The following is an 18,348-nucleotide window of genomic DNA, read 5'->3' on the forward strand; positions in this document are numbered from 1 at the left end:
TCTTGCAGGCCAATCAAATTAAAAAAATACATATATCCCTAGGCATGTTTAGTCAAGTCAAGTAAGCTTTATTTCGACAATTGTCATAAAAGCATGTTCCACATATAAAAGTACATGTATAGACTTCTAGTAGTAAAACCATTTGAAAAACTAAATACCAATTTCATAATAAATAATTTAAAAAACGTAAGAAAACCTTAAAAACTGTACAAATGAGCAAAATATTGTTCTTACAAGAGGCAACCAGCTTACAACGTTAGGTACTGTGTTATTCCTTCAGAAGTCGGGCTCTGATCGTCCATGCCCAACCTAGGTATTTTGCCACCGCAATATACACAGACATATTAGGACTGGTACGGATAAGTCTAACTGCAGTCATTCCTTCCCTTGTTCCCAATGACCTACACATCGGCTTTAGCCACTTCCGCCTTGGTGCTGCATACATTGGGCACTCGAATAGAAGGTGGCCTATGGTTTCAGGAACACTTGGGCAAGCTGGACAGTCCACCATGCCCCCACTAGACCATCTATTTGAGAACGACCTTACGGGTAGACTTCCCACTCTTAACGGAAAATAAAGCTTTCGGTCAAGGGGCTTTGAAATGACATCCCAGAATTCCTCAAGTTTGGGACAGTCTTTGATTTCTAGAAATAAACCAGCAAGGGATTGTGAGGGTGTGGTACTAAAAATCTTTGAAGACACCATATTCCAATACAAAGCCTTTAAAGTCTTCTTCGGAGGAAACCTGGCGTGCAATGGATCCTTCCACAATTCACCTAATCCTAGTTCAATTAAAAGATTTTGAATGTGTCCCAACCATTTGACTTTCCGGGAACCATCACTTTTGATCACATCCATCAGCCCTCTAGTGTATGTTTCCAATTCCGGTGTAGTCCAAATTCGGCGCCAGTATAGTATTGGGCGGAAAGATGCGATTTGGGCTAAAGGTGTTATACCCAAATCATAGAACAGAGGATACAATGGAGTGCTTTGAGGTAGCCTTATTAACTTTCTAAAAAATGTGTTTTCTGAGACAGTCATCCCATTTAACTTTTCACTACCCCACAATTCCACACCATACAGAGTAGAACTGACTACCTTACCATTGTAGACCTCTAATACCGGACTTACTGGTCTAGTCAGAGACCTAGAATGCTCTACAGTCAAAGCCCCTGATAGTTGGCGATGTTTCAGGGTGGCCAGATCAATCTGTTGCCTCCAGGACAAATCCTGTTGAATACAGATACCCAGATAACTAAATGCCTCTACCTTCTCAAGAGGGCCAGTGCTCATGTGTACAGTGCCCCTACTTACTTTGGGTGCATTAAAAGACATGTACTTGGATTTAAGAACATTAACTTCCAAACCACGGGCGGCACAGAAATCCTCAAAAATTTTCAGAGCTTTCTGTAACCCGCTCGGGGTCTTTGAAACTATAATACAATCGTCTGCAAACATTAATATGGGGATTTTGCCTCCAGCTAGAATAGGAGCGTCCACATTAGAATCGATTAAAATTTTTGCAACATCGTTTATGTACAATGAAAATAAAGTTGGCGCCAGGACACATCCCTGGCGGACTCCTGTTTCCACGGGGAACTGAGATGTGACGTTGCCAGGACTACCCCACCTAATCTGGGCAAAATTCTCCTGGTGGAGCCTGACTATCAGAGACAAAAGATCCCCTGGCATTCCCGTGTCAGCGAGTACTCTCCATAGTGTATGGCGAGGGACCAGATCAAATGCCGCCCTTAAATCTATAAAGGCGGCATAAAGGCTGCCTTTACCAATTAGAACGGTCTTCCAGTATAGCATGGTGAAATGCAAAATCTGGTCGACCGTGCTAACGCAACTTCTGAAGCCAGCCTGCAGATGGGACAAAATGCTGTGCTCCCTCTCCCAAACCTGGACCTTGTTTAGAATAAGCCTACCAATGATCTTCTGGGTAGTATCGATCAAACTGATTGGTCGATAGTTTCCAGGCAGGGATTTATCCCCCTTCTTATAGATAGGGATTATTTCAGCCCCTTTCCATGATTTGGGGACCGGTGCTCCTCTTGCCACTGCATTTGCCAATAATAATATATATGCTCCCCACGAATCTCTCTCTTGGAGGAATAGGTCAGCTGGGATTGCGTCAATTCCTGGCGCTCTACCAGGAACAACGTTATCCAATGCCAGCTGGACGTCCCCCAGGGTAAAGGGGTCCTCCAAAAAGGGTATACAAGACACCCCGACATGAGAGTCTTGCCCTGGTGCCATCGCAAACTGCGGTTTAAAATGGGATACCCATTTATCCTGTGGAACCCAATTCTGCGGCTTATCGGAGTTGCTATCCACGCCCCTCCTATAGGTGTTCCAGAACTTTCGTGGATCTTTATGATGTCCTGCTTCCAGCAAGTCTGCCCACCTCTGCTCATCCCACAAGCGCTTGGATTTAAAAATGGCTGATTTATACGCTGCCCTGGCTACACAAACATCTAAACTCAAACCATTTTTAAGGGCTCTACCTAACTCCAGGCGAGCCTGCCTGCAGTCTACTGAATACCAGCGTGGGGAGACTTGTTTACAAGGACCGCTTTTTAAGGAAGGCTTTACAAATACTGATCATAGGTCCTTAAAAAAGGCCTCATGTATCTCGGTTGCGTATTCCTTATTATGGGTTGGACACTCCGCTACCAGTATCCCCTTCATATCTTTTGTTGCCTGCGTAAGCTTACCAGCTATAAAATCAACATTCTCCTGATTGATCGCAACTTTAGCCCAGCGGACGTGACGCATATCATTAGTGATAACCACGTCCACTGGAGTAACAGCGTCAGTCGCCCTAATTAAAGCTACTGGTGATTCCCAATAAGATATTTTGGCCGATAGAGGATTGTGGTCACTCTCTAGTCTATCCATAACCTGCATATCCTGAAGATACCTCCACAGGCTCAGGCTAACTAGAATGTAATCTATTCTACTCTGCCGGGCACCAGTCTTGAAGGTATTTGCCCCACTTTTGTCACCCTCCGTTCTACCATTGGCAGATCTGACTCCCTTGTTTAAACAAAGAGAGTTCAGTTGGATAGCAATTTGAGTCCATCTTTTAATGGGTGGTAAATCCAGTTTAGGGACCCCCCATACCCTATCTTCTTCATCTGAGAGATCCCAGTTGTCATTCAGGAGAGGTTCAAAGTTTACATTAAAATCTCCTCCTATAATAATATTATTAGTTTGGAGAGAATTGCTTTCTAGGAGTTCCTCCAGAAATGCTAAAATTTCCGAGTTCTTACCCCCGGTACTTCTGACATATACATTGTATAGATAAATAGGGTCTTGCTTTGGGAACTCGAGCAGGAGCGCCTGTAGATCCCTGTGCCTAGTAGGAGTTACCTTAACTGTTACATCAAGATCTTGCCTAATCCAAATAGCCAGGCCACCTGATGGTCGACCTTTCCCTTTCTTTACCGCAGGGATTGCATAGTTCAGGTACCCTGGGAAATGTAACTGCTCCAGAGCCCAGGTTTCCTGGAATAGACATATATCATGTCCATTGATAAAGGAAGCCCACTCTGGGGAGTCCATTTTTGCTCCAAGTCCTGCAATATTCCAGGAGAGAAGAACCCCTGTAGTAACAGGGGAATTTACAGAATTGTTAATATCCTGGATGGTGCCTGCTACTCTATTCTGTGCACTTAACATCCCTGTGGGCGGTATTTCTGAGCTAGAGAAAGTGTGGTCCATTACAACAAGTGCGAAATTTGGAGCCTCATTGCTACTTATCTCCCTGGGTGATACTTCTCCAATCCGGAGTCAATCGTTAGTTTCCAATCCTGAGGAGGTATCACATGTGATCCTCTCTGACATTACATTAGTTTGTGACATTCTTTGGAAGGGTTGAGATCTCATTTGAATCCGGGAATTATCTGGGGAGCAGGTCCTGTATTCCAGGGCTATCAAGCCCTCTGCTATCTTTGGATTTTTTAAGACTACCTCGATGCAGTCATAGGTGTCGCCGGAACTTGTGAATCTTGCGGTTTTGGAAATATCCTCCCTGATAACAGACCTACACACCCTGATGTGCCTAATCCAATGGATTGTCTTATTCGTTAAAGAGTGCGGAGTTTCATGGTCTCGCCCCATGAATATTTTAGGAACGTTCACCATATAAACAGCCCTAGTATGATTAGGGTAGTCATTATGGTGAAGACTAAAAGGTTTAAGGGAACCCAATCTAGGATCATGCATGCAACCCTCCTTTCTATTCTCACCCCTTCTGCTTCCATCTATTTGAGAAATTCTGGGTGTGGCATTAGGTTTTGTAGGGATGCTTTTAGGCAAGGTTGTCGTAATTTTTCCCTTCGCGTGCAAAATGCCTACCGGTTGTGTGTTTCCCCTTTCGTTCCTGATAGGCAAGGTAAGTGTTGGTGGAATAGCTATTAGAGGTGCAGGTGGAACACAGTTCTTCCCTCTAGCCATGGTATTATTCATAGAGCCTGCCAATTTCGCTTTTGATGGATTAGGCGTGTCAAGTTCAGGTGTAATCTTATTGGCGTTAGCTAGGACCGTTAGGTTATCGACTTTTACTTGCAATGCCTCCACCAACCCACACAGTTGTTTAATAATTACCCACAGGGGATCAGTTGTAAAATCAGGGGAGATCGGCATGCCAATAGGGCCAGGCACAGATGTAAGATTTTCACTGACAGTGGGCATCATCGAGTCTCCTACTGGGTCCTCACATCCTGACTGAGACAAAACAGAGAACCTATTGCTACTAAATAACGGTTCTAAGTCCACCACACTACCATCTAGAACTATGGGTGGGTCCAATTGATCTACACATGATTCTTTCTCAACATTTGTTACGGTGTGAGCCTCTGACCCCTTTGTGGATTTACACATAAACATATCAGGAATTTTTACCTCCCCCTTATCTAGCTTTTTGTGCAACCCAGACCATGTTTAGTAAAGTGCACATCATATTCACTGCTTAATGTAATACAATTATCTCAGTACAAAATAAATAAACATCGCCTCTATTATGCATTTGGAATACAACATTGTACATACACAATGCAGATAACTGCAAGTTATCCATTAAAAGAGTATGTTATATGTTTTATGTGTAGGTTTATCCGTATGTAAAAAAAAAAAAAAAGAATTTTTGTTTACTGAAATTAAAAAATATTTTTTCAGTTTCAAGTTTTTTTATTGTATATTCTAATATATTTTATATCTAATAGCATAAGAAATTTCACATATTGACTGCAAAATATTGCAGAGTATGACCACTGTAGTAAAAAATATACATTTAGTTTGGTACAAGTATGTATTTCAACCTACACACATACCCATACATGATGCACTCTTATCAGGATACAATGCATGAATTTCGATGCACCGCCAATATCTTTCTAAATCACGTGTTCACCTAGACTAAACAACATAAGCATATAAGACATATGCATCTCACTGTATGGCAGAAGCAATTTTGATGTATGCAGAGGGCCTTTTTGGTGAAAGCTAAATTTAAATTAACAATAAATGATTGCAACAGGTCTTCAATGAGCATACACACGTTAGTTATAATAGCAGCACCGAAATAATTACCTCCAAATTGTGTATAAGCTTGTTTGATATCACATAGTGCTGTGACCAACTGCTCACAAGGTATGGGCTCCTGATACTGTAATAAATATCTGAAAAACAACAAGATATTGTTATACTATGTTATACACATGCACTTTGAGGCAAGGTCAACTGCGTCACAGAAATATGCGCTACGTCTTGACACAGTGAGTGAGACCACAACGGACAATGATCCCCACAATCGGACAATGGGAAGATTTAGAATACAAATATTTCAACAGCAAGCAAGAGCCTTCAAACAGACTGTAGGCAGTCTGACTACTGAAGACTATAGTATACATTAGTGGTTCTTAACCTGTTGGCCTGAGGACATGGGGGGATCCGCAACCATACACAGGGGTTGGGGGTCAGCGACTGTTTTACAACAATAACAAATATTAAAATTAAAAACATACAACATAAAATTAAAAACAGCCTTTTAGGAGGGAATGCAGGACGTCGCAGGCTGGATGAGCAACAGCTGCCTAAAACTCAACAAAGACGGAAGTCTTCGTCACCACCCCGTGGCATGGAACAACTCCTGGTGGCCCAACGCCCTGGCACCCCTACAATCCTCATGGACCACGCCAAGAACCTCGGCATCATACTCAACTCCTCCTTCTCCATGAACCGACAGGTCAATGCTGTCACCTCAAGCTGTTTCAAAACCCTCTGCAAGACCTTCAAATGGATTCCTCCCCCGTCCCGAGGCAAGAAAAACAGTCACCCATGCACTCATTACCAGCAGGCTGGACTACGGAAACACCCTCTACGCCGGCATCAACAAGTCTCTACTCTGCAAACTCCATACAATACAGAACACTGCCGCCTGACTCGTCCTCGGGGTCACCCGACACAAACGCGTCAGCCAAAACCAACACAAGCTCCACTGGCTCCCAGTCGAGAAAAGTCACCTTCAAGATACTTACCTACGCCGACAAATGCCTACACAACATCGGATCCCAATACCTCAACGACAGAAATCGCCCTTCACGTACCCAAACGAAACCTCTGCTCCACCAACCTCCTCCTCTCTGAAACCCCGTGCATCCGCAGAGCAGGAGGGAAGATCCTTCTCCTACATCGCGGCCAAGACCTTGAACGAGCTCCCCACCGACAACAGACACCCCCCCTCCCTGAACACCTTCAAGAAGTCTGTGAAGGCCTGACTCTTCGATTGATATGGATCTGCTGATCCCCCTTCCTCCCCCAGCACCTTGAGAACCTCACGGGTGAGTAGTGTGCTTATAATTCCCCGGACTGATTGATTGACAATGAATAAAGTATATACAAATAAAGAAGCGAATTTGAACCAATCTATATTTGATTGTGAAATACACAAAATATTTCACTTTTGAGCATTTGTTTGGTCCATACTTGTTTTTGTATTGTGTATTAATTCGAGGTTCAAATCATAGAAATTTCGTAATTTGGGGTCTCTGGCTTTCAATAACTACTATGTGGGACATGCAATACTAACTTTGTCGTATACATTTTAGAGTGCCCTTGCAAAATAAGATACGTTGGGAGCACTACATGCATGGCCAAAAAACGGGTACAAGAACATCTCCGGGCAATAACCAACAGGGACCCTAAAAACCCCATTGCTAGTCATTTCCAAGAATTCCATCAGTCTAACAACGCACATCTGAGATATTTTGCAGTGGAACAGGTGAATGTGGCCAAACGAGGGGAATGCAGAATCTCGATTTGAAATGTCCAAGAGCCAGAGACAGACCAACAGGGTGTTTCACGGTCAGAGCTTTGCCGCCGTCGAGTTATGCAGTGCAGTGGAGAGTCATATGCAGTGCTGGGGAGAGTCATATGCAGTGATGCGGAGAGTCATATGCAGTGATGCGGAGAGTCATATGCAGTGATGCGGAGAGTCATATGCAGTGCTGAGGAGAGTCATATGCAGTGCTGAGGAGAGTCATGCGCAGTGCTGAGGAGCGTCATGCGCAGTGCTGAGGAGCATCATGCGCAGTGCTGAGGAGCATCATGCGCAGTGCTGAGGAGCGTCATGCGCAGTGCTGAGGAGCGTCATGCGCAGTGCTGAGGAGCGTCATGCGCAGTGCTGAGGAGCGTCATGCGCAGTGCTGAGGAGCGTCATGCAGAGCTGAGGAGCGTCATGCAGAGCTGAGGAGCGTCATGCAGAGCTGGGGCCACAGGGTGCTTCTCAAAGCCTTGGGTGTCAGTAGGAGCCAATAGACGTGACAGAAAGAGTTTACTACTCAGAGCCCTCTACTGAGTCTGAGCAGAGAAGTCTAACCTGCAAGGTCAGAGGAGCAACTCATCCTTCAGAAAAGCCTGTAGGTATTGTACCCCAAGTACTACTCTGAACATCTAGCATGCATGCCTGCCTTCGAAAGCGCCTACACTCACTACGTTAAGCAGTACGCTTAATATAAACCTAAACAGTTAAACACTATTGAACAAGCGGTAACTGTCTCTATGGTGTAAATAGTGTGCCGGGAGGCAAGGAGCAGAAATACACGTGAATTGGTCAAAGCTCACAGAGAATCTTCTTACAAAGTGGTCCGCAGGGGTGCCTCACTGGTGACAAGAAACACAGTGAGAGGATAGCTCTTTGGCTCTGGGCAGACACTATGCATGGAAGGATGGAAGGACTAGGTTTCCCATAATCATGGGCTCAGATATTCCTAAATGTGACAACAAGTATCTGAACATTTGGAAGAGTGGCAATGAACATTTTGGAAAGGGAGTACAACACACCTCCTTTAAACTATTTACGTTTCACTCATTAACTTATGATGACCATTTAAAGCACAGGGACAAAAGCCCATTTCCCCAGCAACGCAGGATTTGTTGCTCAAGTGGTAAACAGAAGTTGAAAGGCAAGGCTTCCGTGCTCCATAGTAATGCACTTATCACTCATAGGCGCCTTCGCGTGCCACAGTGAGCACTTGACTTTCTGTGCTCACTCTTTCTTCTCACGCACCAATTACCAACTAAATGAAGATAAAGCTTGTTAGAACGATGAACCATTGGCAGGTCAATATAAAACAAGCATTTGCAATGCAATAGGTCTCGCATTGCAAATAATAATGCAACGCCAATAGCTGACTGTGGAGCGGCTCCAAGCACAGTGGAGCGCCTCCAAGCACAGTGGAGCGCCTCCAAGCACAGTGGAGCGCCTCCAAGCACAGTGGAGCGCCTCCAAGCACAGTGGAGCGCCTCCAAGCACAGTGGAGCGCCTCCAAGCACAGTGGAGCGCCTCCAAGCACAGTGGAGCGCCTCCAAGCACAGGATGGTGAGATCACCTGTAGTGTACTCCAAGGATCCTCCCTCAGCCCGACGTTCAACATCTACATGGCCCCACTCGCCAGACTGCACGACCTCAAGATCATCTCCTACTCTGACAACACGCAATTGATCCTATCACTCACCAAGGACCCTCTCACTGTCAAAACCAACCTCCATGTAGGAATGAAAGCCGTCGCCGAATGGATGAGGAACAGCCGCCTGAAGCTGAACTCTGACAAGACGGAGGTCCTCATCCTTGGCCCCACCCCTTCTGCCTGGGACGACTCCTGGTGGGCGACCGCCCTGGGAGCAGCACCAACACCCACCAACCACGCATGCAACCTGGGATTCATCCTAGGTTCAGTACTCTCCATGACCAAGCAAGTCAACGCCATCTCATCCTCCTGTTTCAACACCCTCCGCATGCTCCGAAAGATCTACAGGTGGATCCCCACTGACAGTAGAAGAACGGTCACCCAGTCCCTCGTCAGCAGCAGACTGGAATACAGAAACGCCCTCTATGCAGGCACCCTGGCTAAACTGCTGAAACGACTGCAACAAATACAGAACACCTCTGCACGCCTGATCCTCGACATCCTTCACCACAGCCACATCACACCCCACCTGAGAGACCTGCATTGGCTTCCAGTCAACAAGAGGAACACATTCAAGCTCCTCACCCACACACACAAAGCACTACACAACACCGGACCAGCATACCTCAACAAACGGCTCACCTTCTACACCTCGAACTGCCAGCTCCGCTCCCCGGACCTCACCACCGTCCCCCGCATCATACATGTTAAACGAGGAGCAGAACTGGTGACTGCAGTTCCAATTCAATAGTGCTAAATGAGGACATATTTTCTTTCAGCGTTGCTAACACTGGGAATATGTGCACAATAAATACATAAAAACTGCAAATAGAATATGTGTATACGTGCAACCAGAAACTTTCAAAGTCATTGGTGAGATCACCGGCGGGGGGTTCTGTGACTGTCTCGTTCTCGCTCCCCGCTCCGTAAACCGAGATTTTTTTTTTGCAGATTTATTAAGCGCAAACTCGACCCGAAGGTATTGGAGCGCTTTACAAGAGCACTGATTATGTTACACAAGGACACATTCATTTCTTTTTTTTTTGCTAGGCACAGGGAGATTACGTGATTTTCCCAGAATCACAGAATGTGGACGCAATCCAGAGGCTCGAACCTTGGTTTCCAGCACCAAAGTCGGCAACTCTAGCCGTTAGACCACATCCTCTCCCAAGCTTTCTTCTTTTGACTCCCTCCCGACAGACTTCGCTCTGTGCAAGTTTTTGCGAAGGTAAATATGAAAAATGGAAAAAAATCCTGTCATGCTGGCGCAAAGTTGCTGTTAGACAATATTTTAAAAACTTGTCCAAGTCACACCCGATTTGCAGCGATAAACAGATGCACGCATTAGACAGTATGATCATCAAGGAAATGTAACTAAATAAATAAGGTTTCTGTTGATTTGTACATGCACAGCAATATTGAGCATACAAAGCAGTCACCAACTTTGCAAGAACAGAGCACAGGGCTGACTGAGAGGACACCATGGCAACATGGGCATGTGAATTTACCTGCAGATAAAGCGCCATTGAAAACCACGTCCCTTGCCGCCCGAGCCAACAACATGTGGGCTAAACCAGAGTCCAGCAGAGACATTCTTAAGGCCATAGCAGATGGGATGCAAAGAAGCAGTTCGATGGATCGTCCAAGCTCACACAAGCCGCTGGCGTTGTTTTACCAGCGTCTGTGTACTGGCCTCTAGCAGCCTGTGGCAAGCCTCTCTTCCTGCTGGAGGGACCTGCTTCAGCGCTTCCAGCTCGTGCAGGAGTTCTCTCTCGTTCCAGAACCAGGCTTCCGTGGACAACAGACACACTCTTCAAACAAGAAACAGTGGTGAGCTCGCACTTGCGTGCCTTCCTCACAGCAAGAGGTTGACACCCGGAGCGAGAGAGGAAGGTGGTCAGGTAGAGCAGCGGTGCGAGACGAGGAATGAAGCGTTGCTGCAAGCCATTGTGAATCCGAAAGCACGCATGTAGCCCTGAAAATAAAAACAAGCTGTCTCCATTGCACAAAGGTAGCCCCTTGTTTATGTGTTACGGGGCCAAGTCTGTCACTCTAGGGAAATTTGTGGATAAGTACGGGGAAGGCAGGCTCAACACCCACCCGGCAAGACGCCCTGTAACTCGAGCGTTAAATTCTCTTCAGAAGCGGTCCAGTCAGTGACAGAGGACTGTGGGGCTAAGTGATTTACTCGGGGAAATACTTAAATTGGGTCGGGCCAGGTATACGGAAGGCAACTCCACTTCTCAGGCAAGACTCTGTTGTTCGAGCGCCTCCGCTCCTGCGTGGTTCTCCCTCCTCACGCCTTCCGCAGCCCGAACTCCTCCCCTCTTGACCACGCCTGCCCCCGCCTTCCCTCTTCCGGGGCTCCGCTCTCCAGCAAAGGGTCAGACTCTCTTTCTGCACCAGACCTCCAAGTGCAGGCTCTACGACGGCCCCCGCTGAGACCAGGCACTTCAGAATAAGGGACCCAGCCTTCCGTGGGTCCGTCACACTCCGCCCCCTGTCATTCACCCCCGGCTCACTCAGGGTGTTACCACAGGGCAGCGCCTTCTCAGCTACCGAGCCTCCTTAACCCTGCCGCTTCAGACCACACAGTTACGGGGCAATTTCGTTAAGGCAGCTGAGCCACGGTAAGTGGACAGTCATGAAAAGGGGGTGGGGTGGGGGGGGGGCGAGGGATGGGCGCCTCAGATGGTTTTATCTCTACAGCAAAATATTTTTTCATGCAGCCTCCCGTTTCCACCAACAGAGAGCTACCTTGGGAAAAGGCTCTTAGTTCCTCAGAGCAGCCCCAGGAGGCTGTCACATCCTCCACAACGCGCCCACCTCCTCACACCACAGCCTGGGCTCCAGCTCACTCAAACTCTCTGGTCACTCCAAAATGGCCACCCTGGTTCTGTCCTTTTATAGACTGGGCTCTGGTTGCTAGATCTAGCTGAAGGTTCTAGAGGTTTCCCATTGTATTCCTATGGCTAAGGATCCTGAGGTAATAATTTTGGCAGTTACAGGCATCCATTTTGTGTTTCTCTTCTCTCCATCTTAAAGGAGCACCTGTACCTCAGGATTATGTAGGGATAATGAGGCACCCAAAGCCCTAAGAACAACACCAAAAATTATAGTGGACACATAAAAAACAAGCATTGGAAATGCAATAGGTCTCGCATTAGAAAAGTTGGAGCTATTGGTCTTGTAAATGACAAATATTTTATTTATATGTTGGTTTTTAAAATAGCTAAATGGATAGCTTTGTCATTTACAATGCCAATAGTTATAACTTTCGCGAATGTGACACCTATAGCATTTGGAATGCAACATGTTTTGTATTTACTTGACTTAGATGGCAGCTCTGGTCGTTAGGCCACATCTCTAGAGAGCACGAGAGTGCAGCAGGGCAGAGAAGCAAAGAGAGGGAGCAGAGAGTGCAGCAAGGAAGAGAAGCACGGAGAGGGAGCCCAAGAGTGAAGCAAGGGTGAGATGCACGGACAGGGAGCCTGAGAGTGCAGCAGGGGACAGAAGCATGGAGAGGGAGCCCAAGACCGAAGCAAGAGAGAGAAGCAGGAGAGGGAGTCTGAGATTATAGAAAGGGAGAGAGTTGAGTATAGAAAGGGAGAAGATGAGTTTGGGAGAGAGGCATGAGAGGTGGAAGGCAGAGCAATGGAGATAGACCTGGGAAAGGAGTAACCATGGGGAAGATGAAGATGAGAACAACAGTGGTGTTGACTAATGGCGAAATGGTATAAATGATGCTGTGTTAGTGCTCATTGACAATCGTGTGTACCTTGAGGAGAGATGGGAGAGGGGAGGGGAGAGAAGGGAGAGTGAGGAAAGAGGGGAGAAAGGGAGGAGAGTGTGGAGAGAGAGGAGAGAGGGTAGAGGAGAGAGAAGGAAGAGTGTGGAGAGAGATGGGAGATGGTAGAGGGGAGGGCAGAGTGAGGAGAGGGGGAAGAGAGAGGAGAGAGAGGAGACAGGAGAGAGGAGAGAGGAGAGTTGTGAGAGGGGAGAGTGGTGAGAGGGTGGAGAATGGTGAGAGGGAGGAGAGTGGTGAGAGGGAGGGTAGAGTGGGGATAGAGGGGGAGGGAAAAGTGATGGGAGAGTGAGGAGTGAGGGGAAAAAGAGAAGGGAGGGGAGAGTGATGGTGAGAGGGGAGAGTGGTGAGAGTGCATACTGGTGAGGTGGGATGAGAGAAGATAGTTGGTATAGGGGAGAGTGGTGAGGGGAGAGTGGTGAGAGGGTAGAGTGGTGAGAGGGATGAGAGGGCAGAGTGGTGAGAGGGCAGAGTGGTGAGGAGAGGGGAGAGTGGAGAGTGGTGAGGAGAGGGGAGAGTGGTGGTGAGATGAGAGTGGTGGTGAGAGGGGAGAGTGGTGGTGAGAGGGGAGAGTGGTGGTGAGAGGGGAGAGCGGTGGTGAGAGGGGAGAGTGGTGAGGAGAGTGGTGTTGAGAGGGGAGAGTGGTGTGAAGGGGGAGAGTGGTGAGAGGGGAGGAGAGAGTCAGGCCTGGAGAGAGTGAGGAGAGGGGTGAGTGAGGAGAGGGGAGAGAGGCGAGAGAGGGGTGAGTGAGGAGAGAGAGAGGAGTCGGAGAGGGAGTGTAGTGGTGAGTGGTGAGAGGGGAGATGGGGGAGAGGGGTGAGTGAGGAGAGGGGAGAGAGGAGTGAGTGAGGAGAGAGTGGGATTTGAGAGAGGGAGGGGAGAGTGGTGAGAGGGGAGAGGCGAGGGGAGAAAGGGGAGAGAATGAGGGGTGAGTGAGAAGAGAGGGGGGAGGGGAGGTTGAGGAGAGAGGGAAGATGGGAGGGGGAGAGTTATTTTTCACTTTTCAAAAAGCGTTTAAAAAAAATCTCTCAACCTTTTTTTATTTGCACCTTTCTAACCAGTCCTTGGTTCGAGGGCAGCTAAGGTATGCACTTCCTGGAGACAAGCATATGATTTATGAGGTATTTGTGCTTGACTTGATAGCCATGTTATTGTGTCTTTTATCAGTTGCTGGAAACTTCCCTGTTATGGAGCCCCCATGTTTGTCCGGCATGAAAGTGAGTTTAACCATCTTCCCAGCCCCTTGCCAAAGCCTTCCCGGTGTAAGCTCCACATAGGCAGCGTAGAATTTTCTTTGTGCCTACATATTTAATGCCCGTGCAACAAACAAGAAACTTTAAAAAGCAAGTGGGAAGGGGAGCTGCGATGCGCAGCGAGGCAGTTGGGTTCCCGGAAGAGACACAGCTAGGAGGGTGAAGGGCACAAATCCACTCCTGCATTGGCGAGAGCTGTGAGAAAATGCGCGGCTGCCATTTGAAAAGATAAAACACAGCAGGCACCCGGTTGATGAAAGGAAACATGCTGTGTGCTGGGCAACAGATGGCTGACAATTTGATGCTGTGCACGCTCAAGCGCATTGACCTCCAGCAGATGGCACTCTTGTATTTGTTTTGAAATGTTATCAAACATCTTGCTCTACTTTTCTTATTCCTGGTATCACAAGAGCCAAAAGTGAAAGTTACATTATGCTAATTATTTGGGTTGGCGGAGTAGGTGGGGCTTTGGGCAGTAGGTGTGGTAAATGCTGAAGTAATTGATAGCTGTGCTGCAAAATGTCCCTAGAATATTTTTTCAGATGTTGGCTTCTATGATATAGGCGAAACAAATTGCATTTACCAGTGCTTGTTTCGAACATCATGATTTGACGCCTAGTTTAATAAGGTATAACGTTTCACCCGCATACATAAAAAAGTAAAAATTGTAATATACCTACGCTGCTGTATTAGCTAGCTAAACATGCCCCGCCTATGATTGGCAGAATTTCAGTTTCCTTTGGGAACATATGCCATCTGGCCTGCCAGAACGTAAAGTGCCGTTCTAGTCTTTGGACGTACGTTTTATAACGTCACGGTATTGACCCGCCCTAAAGGGCTTACACTGCAGACCGGAAGTTACAATTGTAAACAATCGTTGAGACTTAGGTTGGTGCAGTTGGTGGTTGTGCTGTGTCCGCCATGTTAGCCCTGAAAGACTCGGCCGATTCGGACAGTAGCCCCACTGCGCTGGGAGCGGAGGAGGGTGTGGAGGTGCCCTTCACTCCTCCCGGAACCTCCACGCAAAGCTCTCTACGGACCCTGCGGCCAATAACCGTGCTCGATCCCACCATGAAGGCTCGCGTGTACGTGTATTACTACCTGCAAATGCGCACCTTTTAGCACATTAAATTAAAAGCACGTTTAGGCGCTATCGTGAGAGGGACGTAAGCTATGAAGAGCCTGAGATGTGCAGGCGCAGAAGAGGGAAGGGTGGAGATGACCTGCTGGTACTACAAGGTCTGCTGAACCGAGAAGTGTGAAACCTGTGGGCGTGGCATGACATACTGATGGTAAAGCTAGGGAGGTTATGCTGTGGGCGAACGATCAACTGATGTGTAGTCTACTGTGTGGGAGAGGTGACTTATAAGACAAGACGGAGGGAAGAGAGAGAAGGGGAGGGGGAGGAGAAATGCGACACGGCGGGCAGGGGAGGGGGCGGAGCGGGGAGAGGGAACAGACGGAGGGAAGGCAGATAAGGGGAGGGGGGGAGGAGAAATGCGACACGGCGGGCAGGGGAGAGGGCGGAGCGGGGGCCTGGAGTGCGGCTGAGGGAACTGATGTGCACGCGCTTTTAAGCTCAATGCGCATGCGCATTGAGCTTAAAAGTCACGGGCACTGCAAGGAATCGCCACGATTCCTTGCAAGTCAGTTAAAGAGTGGTTAAGCCCCCATAGTCTCGCAAGCTCGATGCGCATGCGCATCGAAAGGCGAGACCTAAAAATAATGAGAAGGCAAAAAAAAGGTGGGGGGGGAAGAAAAATTAGGAGGGACCACCCAAAGGGCCGACAGGTCTAACACGCTTCCCCCCCCCCCAGCTGAAAGTGGGGAGAACTACCCAACCCCTTGGGAGTTCCCATCACTAAGGCGGAAATACCTCAAGAGACCGTCTGCATTGGTGTGGTCCACTCCAGGCCGATGTTCCACCCGGAAGTCCAGTCCCTGTAGGGAGTTGGACCATCTCAACAACTTAGGATTCTCTCCCTTCATTTGCATCAGCCAACGAAGGGGGCGGTGGTCAGTCTATACAAGGAAGTGCGAGCCAAACAGGTATGGCAGCAGCTTCTTCAGAGCCCATACCACCACAAGGCTTCCCGCTCAATCACACTCCACCTCTGTTCCCGGGGAAGCAGCCTCCTGGACAAGACGACAACAGGTTGGTCCAGACCCTATTCATTGAGTTGCGATAACACTGCCCCAATGCCATGCTCTGAGGCATCCGTTTGGACAATGAATTCCTTAGAAAAATCAGGGGCCCTTAAGACAGGAGCTGCACACATTGCTTGTTTCAGTGTCTCAAAGGCTCGCTGACACGCCTCTGTCCAGACCACTCTTCGAGGTGGTTTCCTAGAAGTGAGTTCAGTTAGGGGTGCCACGATGGTGCCATACCCCTTCACAAAGCGACGGTAATATCCTGTGAGGCCCAGGGAAGCTCGGACCTCTGTTTGGGTCTTGGGGGGCTCCCAGGCCAAGATAGCCTCAATCTTGGCCTGGAGGGGCTGCACCGTTCCCCTGCCGATCAAGTGGAATAGGTACACTACCGATCCCTGCCCAATTTGGCATTTGCTGGCCTTGATTATCAAGCCAGCCTGTTTCAGGGCTTGGAGAACAGCCTTTAAGTGACACAAATGGTCCTCCCAGCGGCTGCTGAAGACGGCTATGTCGTCTAGATAAGCAGCAGCGAAGGCATCCATCCTGGAGAGGACCTTGTTCACCAGCCGCTGAAAAGTGGCAGGAGCGTTTTTTGAGCCCAAAGGGCATCACACAGAACTGGTAGTGGCCCTCAGGTGTGGAGAAGGCTGACCTTTCCCTTGCTCCATCTGTAAGGGAGATCTGCCAGTACCCTGATGTGAGGTCAAAACAGGGGTGTGGAATTTATAAAAATATCTACTTGTCCATGGGGCAGGTTGCTTCATAAATCTACTTGTCCTGTAACAAAATCCACTTGTCCCTTTGGTGCCATGTAGTGCGGCAACACATTATGGCAGCAATCTCATTATATAAGATCTCCTATATAGTCTCTCTGACTATACCAGGGCTCATACCATAGTAGTGTTTGAATACTAGCAATCCCTTTATGTTGCCACGTTTCTGCAGATCTACATACTGGGACTGAAGGTAGTGGTAAGCAATAGTTCCAGGGTTGGAATTCCCTTTAGAGTCTGTGCAAACCTACTACCTTGCATGCTTCAAGGGTTTTCAACAACTCTTCTCTAATCTTTTCTAATTCTGAGAAATGTTGGAAATTTACTCCTGATAATGGCAGAACAAATCTTGCAAAAAAGAACTCAGGGGCCAGATGACAAAAGCTAGAAGAGTTAACTTGTTTGCCCCATATTTTCAAATGAAGGCTTGAGAGTACTCTAGCAAAATTGTTGGGCATTTTGAAAGGGTCTTGTGTGCATACACAGAGGATTTTGACCAGAAACAAACTTATGAATAGTTTTTACTTTGTACTATCCAGATGTGCTCAACCATCATTTTGTCCCAGAAAGCCATCTCACAAGTCTGCAGATAGACCGAAAGGAAGGAGAGGTTTTAGAATAGGATAAAAAAAAATCAATGGCAACTTAAAGAAAGAGTGACATAGGTGGGTGTTAAAAACACAACATGCAAAGTCAGAGAGAGCTGGGAAAAGTGGAGATTTGAGGACATTTGCGAAAGAGGAATGAAAAAATTATGAAAATAATGAACTTACAGTAGACGTGACAGTCACCTTGGTCAAGAGGTTAATGTGGAGGTGGCTGCACCAATATTCAGCCTCGGAAAATGGATAATGTCCCCAGAATTTGATTATTACTTCACAAATCTGTAGGTGTCTCCCTCAGGACGGCAGCCAGAGAACAAGTCAACAGAGACTACAGAGGCAAGTGTTGCACCTGTGCACTGTCCACAAAGAGCGTAAAAGGAAGCACCTATCAGTATCCTCCGGGTGTAACAAGTTCTAGGCATGCCCCGACACCAGAACATGGGAAACCCCTGCCATCACATGTATGACAGAGGTGACGGCACTTTAACATTCACATCAACATTACTTGGGATCTTGAGATGGAAAAGGTGTTACAATGGGAGTCAGTGATGACCAAGAGTTTACATGGAGAGCCAGTGATGTATCGGGGTTTGCAGGGTGAGCTACAGAGGGAAGCTGTGCTGTCCTGAGGTAGGAGTGATGTAACTGGATGAGCAGGAGGCAGTGATGTAACTGGATGAGCAGGAGGAGTTGCATAGGAAGGCAATGACCCCCTTAGTCGGGGGTTACAGTGGAACCACTGATGGCCCATTAGTTCACAGCTAAAAATGGGAAAGGTGTTAAAG

At 47.5% G+C, this 18,348-nt stretch overlaps 1 protein-coding gene across 1 annotated transcript in view; it reads right to left on the bottom strand.

The window, feature by feature from the left end:
• The window catches only part of PSMA4 (proteasome 20S subunit alpha 4), a 155,720-nt gene that overhangs the window by 66,173 nt on the left and 71,199 nt on the right, over positions 1–18,348 (bottom strand). The window contains exon 6 of the mRNA XM_086953153.1: positions 5,600–5,688. Within this exon, the coding sequence (XP_086809279.1) occupies positions 5,600–5,688 (89 nt within the window). The remainder of the gene's footprint in view (positions 1–5,599; positions 5,689–18,348) is intronic.

This window comes from Lissotriton vulgaris, chromosome 1_1, assembly GCF_964263255.1.
Source record: "Lissotriton vulgaris chromosome 1_1, aLisVul1.2, whole genome shotgun sequence".
Classification (NCBI taxonomy): domain Eukaryota; kingdom Metazoa; phylum Chordata; class Amphibia; order Caudata; family Salamandridae; genus Lissotriton; species Lissotriton vulgaris.